The sequence below is a fragment of the Haliotis rufescens genome, unplaced genomic scaffold (assembly GCF_023055435.1).
Source record: "Haliotis rufescens isolate VD_foot unplaced genomic scaffold, xgHalRufe1.0.p SCAF_114, whole genome shotgun sequence".
Classification (NCBI taxonomy): Eukaryota; Metazoa; Mollusca; class Gastropoda; order Lepetellida; family Haliotidae; genus Haliotis; species Haliotis rufescens.
In genome coordinates, this window is record NW_025963796.1 from 624,150 (window position 1) to 635,109 (window position 10,960).

The 10,960-nt window shown below is 42.7% G+C and overlaps 1 protein-coding gene across 1 annotated transcript; it reads left to right on the forward strand.

Moving 5' to 3' along the window:
* The first annotated feature begins 745 nt into the window (after positions 1-745).
* On the forward strand, positions 746-5,068 carry LOC125378166 (probable glycosyltransferase STELLO1). Its single transcript, XM_048393110.1, has 2 exons — positions 746-764; positions 2,744-5,068. The coding sequence occupies exon 2, from the start codon at positions 2,841-2,843 to the stop codon at positions 4,713-4,715; it is 1,875 nt and encodes a 624-aa protein (XP_048249067.1). The 5' UTR covers positions 746-764; positions 2,744-2,840; the 3' UTR covers positions 4,716-5,068.
* Positions 5,069-10,960: the final 5,892 nt, after the last annotated feature.

A 10,960-nucleotide genomic window follows, 5' to 3' on the forward strand; every position in this document is an offset into this window, starting at 1 on the left:
TTGGCCAGTTACCATCTTGTAAAACCCATTCAGGTCACTCGGTTGCCGCTTCACAATTAACCTCTGTTCACACACTAATGGTGGTCTCAAGATAGATGTTGTTGTCACATTCCGCTACTGTTACATAGTCCGGAAAATCTTTCTTTTGTGGTTTAGTACCGTATTCGACGTAATAAGCGCTCCGCTCTAATAAGCAACCACGGCGATATTTGCTAATATATTGGCTCGTTAACAATCCCAATTAGCACCCTTTCCGATTGATCAATGTACACAATACTTCTTTATTCGCTAATAATACGCACTCGTGTGTTATATGCACCCTTAATTATGGGCAATTAAATTCTGGAAAAATATATCTCTCCTATATAAACATTTCAGGCTGTCAGCTGAAACAACGACATTTATCTTTCAACTCTGGTTTTTTTCGACAAAATAATATTCTAAAAAGAGCCCCCTATTTCTAATTTTGAGAGCGCCCTGGGCGCTTATTACGTCGAAAACGGTATTTGGGAACATAGTCATAAGGGTGTCCGTAGTGTGTTTCTGAATATGAATAAATTACCATCATATTATATTTTATTTATATTATATATGTACCGACAATCTATTTTAAGGCAAATAGACAAGTTCAGCACTGTTCAGTCAGATCGATGGATAGTGGTGACAACCATCTCCTACCCTACTCCAGACATCAAGTTCCTGGCAAACATACCCGGATGGAAGGTTGTTGTCATCGGAGACACCAAGACGCCAGCAGACTGGAGGTAACGTCAGAGTCTATCTGTATTTCAGTGATATACACCTGGGAAACTGTAACTCACCCCCTGAGAACATGAATTATAACATGTCACCATTGATTTCACATGTTATAGAAATACTGATTATGACAGGAATGACGCTCCACTCTGAGGATGTCACCGTTCACATGTGAGAACATGACACGCATGTATTCCCCATAATGCCGGATGTTTAGGCATACAAATCTGGATGTTTAAACCCGCTGACAGGAATGACGCAGCTCACACGTCCCACTTTAATTCTGGAAACCCATTTGTCCAGAAACTCTCCATGCTGTGGCCAGTCTCTGTCAAAGGTATTTGCAAAATTGAACATGCCCCACTCTGAGGATGTCACCGTTCACATGTGAACAACATGTGTTCCCCATTGTGCCGGATGTTTAGACATTCAACTCTGGATGTTTAAACCCGCTGTCTTCCCTGAGAACATGGTACACAGAAAGGTATCAGAGTCCTTTGCCATACAGTAAACAATAGCTACTCAATTGGCATGCTGTGTATCGTAACAGGTTTGGGATCTAAGAAGCTTGAGGAAAATTCATTGATCAGATGAAGTTGGGTTCCTGATCCTTGTCACAGATGAACGACTGGGGGTTTGGATTCACAGGAATATGGCGTATACACCTAGGAACATCAGGCCAACTGTTGGGGGTGGTTCGGTAATGATTGTGGGTGTATCTCACATGGTTTCAAGGTGAACATGAGGGGACACGGGTGGCCCAGTCGTCTTAGGCGCTGCGATTCGATGTGCAGAGTTGCGTCCCTTGGGTACGCCAGATTGTGGGTTGGAATCCCGGTTCGCCCCGATTATGTTTCTAGTATGTCAGTGATATTACTGGAATACTGTTAAAAGCGGCGTTAAACCCAACTCACTCACTCACTCAAGGTGGATACCCTCACATGTAGTCAGTACATCTTAAATATCTTTAAACGAGTTAAAATTAATTAAACCTCCGTTTCGACAACCCCCTCCCTGGCACAAAATCTCAGTACATGAATGATAAGACCCTTGAAGATCCGGAATAAAAATGGGTCTTCAGCAACCCATGCTGGCGTAAAAGCAACTATGCTCATCGTAAGGAGCGACTAACGGGATCGGGTGGTCTGACTTGGTTGATGCACGGCATCGTATCCCAAATGCGTGGATCGATGCTCATGATGTCATCACTGGATTGTCTGGTCCAGACTCGATTATTTACAGACCTCCGTCATATAGCTGGAATATTGCTGAGTGCGGCGTTAAACAACAAAAAACAAACACACATGAATGATGACGCCAGACCACATCCGGGCAGTGTCAGCCTACGTCCAGAACAAGGCTATGATGGTTCTGCCTTGACGTACCATGAGTCTTGATCTGGATCCTCTGGGTCCTTGGGCATCATGTACAGAATCAGTGTGGATTGGAAGCAGCTTTGCATTAGGAGTGGCAGCAGTTTCCCCTTCAGCAGATCCGTAACTAACAGGGATACTGCCCATGGTGTCAACTGAACCTTTACACTTCAGGTGTCATTTAGGAAGCCAAAGTGACATTTATATCCAGAAGCAGCCACCTGTAGTTGGCTTATAAAACCTGCAGCAACATAGGGACATTGTTGTGGTGTGAAAGCACCTCTGGTTATGTTACAATATTTCAAATCTAACCGATGCTGGCAATGGAGGCTATTTCTTGTCAGAGGCTTTTTCTTTCAGACCGCCTTCGTTTGTTTAGCGGTAGAGCGTTCACCCGTAGAGTGAAAGGTCGTAGGCTCGATCCCCGCCGCGTCATACCAAAAAGACATTAAAGTATGGTACTTGTTGTTACCCTGCTTGGCGCTCGAATAAAGGGGCTAAAATTCTAAAATTGCCACATTCAATGATGAATAAACGCTTCCCGATTTCTTTGAAGGTAACAATGAAACAATGAATGTATCCTTATGATTCTTCTCAACGTTCCTCTGTTTCAGGAACCAAAACTGTGTATTTTTAAGTTTAGAGGATCAGCGTGGGCTTGGCTTTGACACAGAGTCACTTCTGCCTGAGGAGAGCTATGCAAGAAAGACGATGGGATATCTGTTTGCAATAGCTCATGGCGCAAAGGTAATTTATGAAACTGATGATGACAATCGTCCCCTTGATCTACTGAAAACTTTCAAACTAGATCCAACAATGTGGGGAATCTTGTACAGAGGGGAAAAACTCTTTAATCCCTACCGCCATTTTGGACAGCCGACATTGTGGCCAAGAGGATATCCGCTTGGTTCTGTAGGAGAATCACCAACAACAGAATATCTACTAAATCACTGGAAAACGCCATCTATTCAGCAGGGTTTGGTCAACGGAGATCCAGATATGGATGCCATTTTCAGACTGACCCGGAAACAAACCCGTTCTCAACTGAATGTGACCTTTGATGGAAGAGCTCCACCAGCAATTGTTCCAGCTGGCGTTTTTGCTCCCTTTAATTCCCAGAATACCCTTTTCTTGTATGATGCATTATGGGCACTCCTAATTCCATCAACCACGACATTCCGAGTGTGTGATATTTGGAGAGGCTACTGGGCTCAGAGACTCTTGTGGGAGATGGGAGGAAATGTAGGGTTCTTCCCACCAAATGCTGTCCAGAGGAGGAACTCTCATTCCTACCTCAGTGATGCACAGGAAGAGAAGGATCTCTATTTCCAGACAGAACGCCTTGTTGATTTCCTTACCAAATGGAAATGTGGAGCAAATAGAACATTTTTTGCTTGTATGACTAAATTATCGACTGATATGGTACATGAGAACTTTTGGAAGGAAAGGGATGCAAGTCTGACATCTCTTTGGATCAAGGACCTTGTGGCACTTGGCTACAAGGAACCAAAAAGAATTCCGTTTGGTTCTCTAAAATACGCTGCTCAATATATAACAGTAGAGAAATTGCAAACACAAACTCGTATGACGGATCAACAGATCAATGTCAAATTCTGGGCGGCTGGGCAAACACCACCCCAGATATATTCCCAAGCTACGCAGTCACCTGCGGTTGTGTCGCATGCTGCTCAAATAGCTTCCTATTGCAGCGGTGAATCGTTTATAGCATCTAAACTGACAGATATCATTACATATCCAAATATTTTGTTAATTGTAGTGTTCAACTTTCCCCACTATGAGAATCTCCAGTTTCTGGAGACAATGTACAGCATGCACTTTCCTCACATCATTTATTGTGGAGCAAACAAAGATCAATTTGACACTCACGCTAAGCTCCTTCTCAAGCCCTTGACCTTCATAGAGGTCGACCATGCCAATGGTTGGCTTGGTCAGCACTGTTTGATAGAAGCCATGAAAATGCAGTTCCGTGTTGATGGATACTTGTACATGGGCGATGATGTCTTGCTTAATGTGTGGAACATTCACATGTTTCCATTAAACAAACTCTGGGTTTATCAAGTAAGAGTTGTACGACAGTCTAGGAAGGAACATGGCCACCGGGTGCAACATCCCAAAGTAGGATCACAAGCATACCAGGCTGCTCTAAAAGCTTTGAAAATTGTAGATATTCACAGATATAACAGTTTCACAGATATGCTTTTTAACAACTCAAGGGAGAAAGATGGATTCTATATTGGTTCCTCGGACATTTGTTATGTTCCTGAAAAATACAAAGATGACTACCTCTACTATATGGAACACTTCTCCAGGTTTGACTTATATATTGAGGTGATATTTCCAACAGTTCCCCGTGGAATAGAAAAGTTGGAGAATCTTTACATGATGAAGGGAACCTACTGCGGACATAAACCAATTGCCGACATACCGAAGCATTTTAATGAGCGTAACCTCTTTGTGCACACTGTTAAAATATCAAAATCAATATATGTCCCCGAAGGAAGGACATTTTTCTGTAAATATTTCTTTCCTCTAACTTTGAAAAATTCGCGGTTTAAAATGCCCTAACTCGCATGCTGAAACCGTAAGACCACACCCGCTAACGGACTACTGATTCCTGATTGGCTCCAAATAGAAAGGCGGGGCTTGTGGTGCATTATGGCGCTGAACTCTGTCACAAAGGTGCGTTTTTGATCAAAAAAGCAGAATGTGAAGGTATTATTGTTGTGTTACAACTGCTAGAGGAGTGGCCAGACTCTCTACTGCCGACACACCCCTCTCCATAGCAAAAGAAAACAAATTGACGTCACTTAATGTTTTTGCATCCAATGTAATAGAATATGATGGTTGTGGTCAGATATTTTGGTTGCAGATTCTGGGATATTTTGGTCAAAATGAACACTTCTGTTGTAAAAAATCAAATAAAGTCATATAAAAAGATAATTTATGCATCCTGTCCTCTTTCTGTCATGTATGCGGCTGTTTTAAAAAAAATACCTGGTCTTTAGCTATTATTAAAAGTAATCACAAACTAGTAAATTTTGTTCTCTTTTCGTTTTCTGATTGAAAATTAATTGCAGTGTAATACCAGTATTTTCAACCAAGCAATTTGATATCTGAAAATGAGCCGGTGCACATCCTTATGATGAGATAGCAGTGGTAAAATTCCACACAAATTGAAAAGATTGGTGATGTGTTATCCCACCTTGGATTTTGTATTCTTATCAGCTACAAAACCAGATATTTTTGTTATTTAAGACTATCAGCCTGACCCTTTGTTTAGATACACTCCTTGTAACAATAATATTATTCTGTCAGGCAGGTTCTTGTTTTTCAACAGCCTTCAACAGTTTTGGGGCAAGGTATTTTTCTTCGATAAAATGGCAACCACCTTTACCTGATTCTCTCTCCTCCCCGTAGTCGTAGTCTCTCATGCTCGCACCTGCCATTCGCTCCTCACGTACTCCCCTCTCTCGCCTGCTCGTGTCCTTCTCTCTCTCTCTCTTCCTTGTACCCGCCTCTCTCTCTCCTCACCGTACTCGCCTGTCTCTCCTCCTGTTCCCGTCTCTCTCCTCTCCGTACTTGCCTCTCTTTTCTTCTTCCCGTAACCGCCTCTCTCTCCTCCTCGTAATACCATCTCTCTCCTCCCCGTACCCGTCACTCTCTTCTCCCAGTACTCACCTCTCTCTTCTTCCCGTACACATTTCCCTCTTCTCCTCGTACTAGCCTCTCTCTTCTCCCTGTACTCGCCCCTCTGTCGCTCCCCTCGCCTCGCCGTACTCGCCTTACTCTCTCATGTCCGTACTCGCCTCTCTCCTCCCCGTACTCGCTTCTCTCTCCTCCCCGTACTCGTCTCTCTCTCCTCCCCGTACTCGTCTCTCTCTCCTCCCCGTACTCGCTTCTCCCTCCTCGCCATTATCGCTTCACTCTCCTCCCCGTACTTGCCTCTCTCTCCTCCCCGTACTCGTCTCTCTCTCCTCCCCGTACTCGCTTCTCCCTCCTCGCCATTATCGCTTCACTCTCCTCCCCGTACACGCCTCTCTCTCCTCCCCGTACTCGTCTCTCTCTCCTCCCCGTAATCGCTTCTCCCTCCTCGCCATTATCGCTTCACTCTCCTCCCCGCACTTGCCTCTCTCTCCTCCCCGTACTCGTCTCTCTCTCTTCCCCGCACTCGTTTCTCTCTTCCCTCTACTTGTCTCTCTCTCCTCTCCCTACACGCCTCTCTCTCCTCCCCGTACTCGTCTCTCTCTCCTCCCCGTACTCGCTTCTCTCTCCTCGCCATTATCGCTTCACTCTCCTCCCCGCGCTTGCCTTTCTCTCCTCCCCGTACTCGTCTCTCTCTCTTCCCCGCACTCGTTTCTCTCTTCCCTGTACTTGTCTCTCTCTCCTCTCCCAACGCGCCTCTCTCTCCTCCTCGCACTCGTCTCTCTCTCCTCACCGCACCCATCTCTCCTCCTCGTATTCGCCTCTCTCTTCTCTCCGTAAACGCCTCTATCTCCTCCCCGTACTCGCTTCTGTCTTCTCGTCGTACTCGCCTCTGTCTCCTCGTAATCGCCTCTCTGCTCCCGGTACTCGCCTCTCTCTTCTCCTCGTACTCGCCTTTCTCTTCTCCCCGTACTGTCCTCTCTCTCCTCCACATAATCTCCTCTCTCTTCCCCGTATCCACCTCTCTCTCCTCCCGCCTCTCTCGCCTCACGATATACATGTACGTCTCTCCCTCCACCCGTACTCGTATCTCGTTCCTCCCCGTTACCGCCCCTCACTCCTCGCCGAACTCGTCTCTCTCTGCTACCGTAACCGCGTCTATCTCCTCCCCGTACTCGCCTCTCTCTCCTTCGTACGCCTTTTGTGTGTGAACTGATGTAGTGTTAATGTTCTATCTCTCTCCCACAATAAATGGAATACGATTGGTAAAAAATACCGAAAGTATCGCACAGGTGTGTATGTACATCCTTCACAAATACCTGTGTACAACCAATACCTTTATACAACCAATACCTGTGTACAACCAACACCAGCATACAACAAATACCTCTGTAAAACCATCACCTGTGTACAACCAATACCTGTATACAACCAATACCTGTGTACAACCAATACCTGCATACAACAGACACCTGTGTACAACCAATACATGCAAACAACCAATACTAGCATACAACAAATACCTGTTTACAACCAATACCTGTATACAACCAATACCTGCATACAACAAATACCTGCATACAAAAAATACCTGTGTACAACCAATGCCTGTGTAGAACCAATACCTGTGTATAACCAATACCTGAATACAACCAATACATGTGTACAACCAATACCTGGATACAACCAATACCTGTGTACAACCAATACATGTGTACAACCAATACCTGGATACAAAAAATACCTGTGTACAACCAACACCTGTATACAAGCAATACATGCATACAACAAATACCTGCATACAAAAAATACCTGTGTACAACCAATGCCTGTGTACAAGCAATACATGCATACAACCAATACCTGTATACAACCAATACATGTAAACCACCAATACATCTTTACAACCAATACCTCTATAGAACAAATACCTGTGTACAACCAATACATGTGTACAAGGAATTCATGCATAGAACCAACACCTGTATACAACCAATACCTGTATACAACCAATACCTGCATACAACAAATACCTGCATACAACAAATACCTGCATAGAAAAAATACCTGTGTACAACCAATACCTGTGTATAACCAATACCTGTGTATAACCAATACCTGAATACAACCAATACCTGTGTACAACCAATACCTGTATACAAGCAATACCTGTGTACAACCAATATCTGTGTACAACCAATACCTGTGTACAACCAAAACCTGTATACAACCAATACCTGTATACAACCAATACCTGTGTACAACCTATACTTGTATACAACTAATACCTGTGTACAACACATATCTGTGTACAACAAATACCTGTATACAAGCAATACCTGTGTACAACCAATATCTGTGTACAACCAATACCTGTGGACAACGAATACCTGCATACAACCAACACCTGCATACAAAAAATACCTGTATGCAACCAATACCTGTGTACAACCAATACCTGTGTATAACTAATACCTGTAAACAACCAATACCTGTGTACAACCAATACCTGTGTGCAACCAATATCTGGATACAACCAATACATGCATACAACCAAAACCTGTATACAACCAATACCTGTGTACAACCAATACCTGTATACAACCAATACCTGTGTACAACCAATACCTGTATACAAGCAATACCTGTGTACAACCAATATCTGTTTACAACCAATACCTGTGCACAACCAAAACCTGTATACAACCAATACCTGTGTACAACAAATACCTGTGTACAATCAACACCTTTATACAACCAATACCTTTGTACAACCAATACTTGTGTACAACCAATACCTGTATACAACCAAAACCTGTATACATCCAATATCTGTGTTCAACTAATACCTGCATACAACCAAAACCTATGTAAAACCAACACCTGTTTACAACCAACACCTTCATACAACCAAGACCTGTCTACAAACAACACATGCATACAACCAATACCTGTGTACATCCAACACCTGTATAGAACCAATGCATGTGTACAACCAACACCTGTATACAACCAATACCTGCATACAACAAATACCTGCATACAAAAAATACCTGTGTACAACCAATACCTGTGTACAACCAATACCTGTGTATAACCAATACCTGAATACAACCAATACCTGTGTACAACCAATACCTGGATACAAGCAATACCTGTGTACAACCAATACATGTGCACAACCAAAACCTGTATACAACCAATACCTGTGTACAACCAATACCTGTATACAACCAATACCTGTGTACAACCAATACATGTGTACAACCAATACCTGAATAAAACCAATACCTGTGTACAACCAATACCTGTATACAAGCACTACCTGTGTACAAACAATACCCGTGTACAACCAATACCTGTGTACAACCAATACCTGTATACAACCAATACCTGTGTACAACCAATACCTGTGTATAACCAATACTTGCAAACTACCAATACTTGCATACAACCAATACCTGTGTACAACCAACACTTGTATACAACAGACACCTGTGTACAACCAACACCTGTATGCAACCAACAGCTGCATACAACCAATACCCGTGTACAACCAATACCTGTAAACAAGCAATACCTGTGTACAACCAATACCTGTATACAACCAATACCTGAATACAACCAATATCTGAATACAACCAATACCTGTGTACAACCAATACCTGTGTACAAGCAATACCTGTACACAAGCAATACCTGTGTACAAGCAATACCTGTGTACAACCAATACCTGTGTACAACCAATACCTGTATACAACCAATACCTGTGTACAACCAACACTTGTGTACAACCAATACCTGTGTATAACCAATACCTGAATACAACCAATACCTGTGTACAACCAATAGCTGGATACAAGCACTACCTGTGTACAACCAATACATGTGCACATCCAAAACCTGTATACAACCAATACCTGTGTACAACCAATACTTGCAAACAACCAATACTTGCATACAACCAATACCTGTGTACAACCAACACCTGTATACAACCAACACCTGCATACAACAGACACCTGTGTACATCCAACACCTGTATGCAACCAACACCTGTATGCAACCAACACCTGCATACAACCAATACCCGTGTACAACCAATACCTGTAAACAACCAATACCTGTGTACAACCAATACCTGTGTAAAACAAATACCTGTGTACAACCAATACCTGTATACACAAAATACCTGTGTACAACCAATACCCGTGTACAACCAATACCTGTGTATAACCAATACCTGAATACAACCAATACCCGTGTACAACCAATACCTGTATACAACCAATACCTGTGTACAACCAATACCCCTGTACAACAATTACCTGTTTACAAGCAATACCTGTATACAACCAATACATGCATACAACAAATACCTGCATACAAAAAATACCTGTGTACAACCAATGCCTGTGTACAAGCAATACATGCATACAACCAATAACTGTATACAACCAATACATGTAAACCACCAATACATCTTTACAACCAATACCTCTATAGAACAAATACCTGTGTACAACCAATACCTGTATACAAGCACTACCTGTGTACAAACAATACCCGTGTACAACCAATACCTGTGTACAACCAATACCTGTATACAACCAATACCTGTGTACAACCAATACCTGTGTATAACCAATACTTGCAAACTACCAATACTTGCATACAACCAATACCTGTGTACAACCAACACTTGTATACAACAGACACCTGTGTACAACCAACACCTGTATGCAACCAACAGCTGCATACAACCAATACCCGTGTACAACCAATACCTGTAAACAAGCAATACCTGTGTACAACCAATACCTGTATACAACCAATACCTGAATACAACCAATATCTGAATACAACCAATACCTGTGTACAACCAATACCTGTGTACAAGCAATACCTGTACACAAGCAATACCTGTGTACAAGCAATACCTGTGTACAACCAATACCTGTGTACAACCAATACCTGTATACAACCAATACCTGTGTACAACCAACACTTGTGTACAACCAATACCTGTGTATAACCAATACCTGAATACAACCAATACCTGTGTACAACCAATAGCTGGATACAAGCACTACCTGTGTACAACCAATACATGTGCACATCCAAAACCTGTATACAACCAATACCTGTGTACAACCAATACTTGCAAA

Excerpts from the sequence above, each read along its gene's own strand:
- LOC125378166 (XM_048393110.1), top strand. The coding sequence starts at position 2,841 with ATGGGATATCTGTTTGCAATAGCTCATGGCGCAAAGGTAATTTATGAA.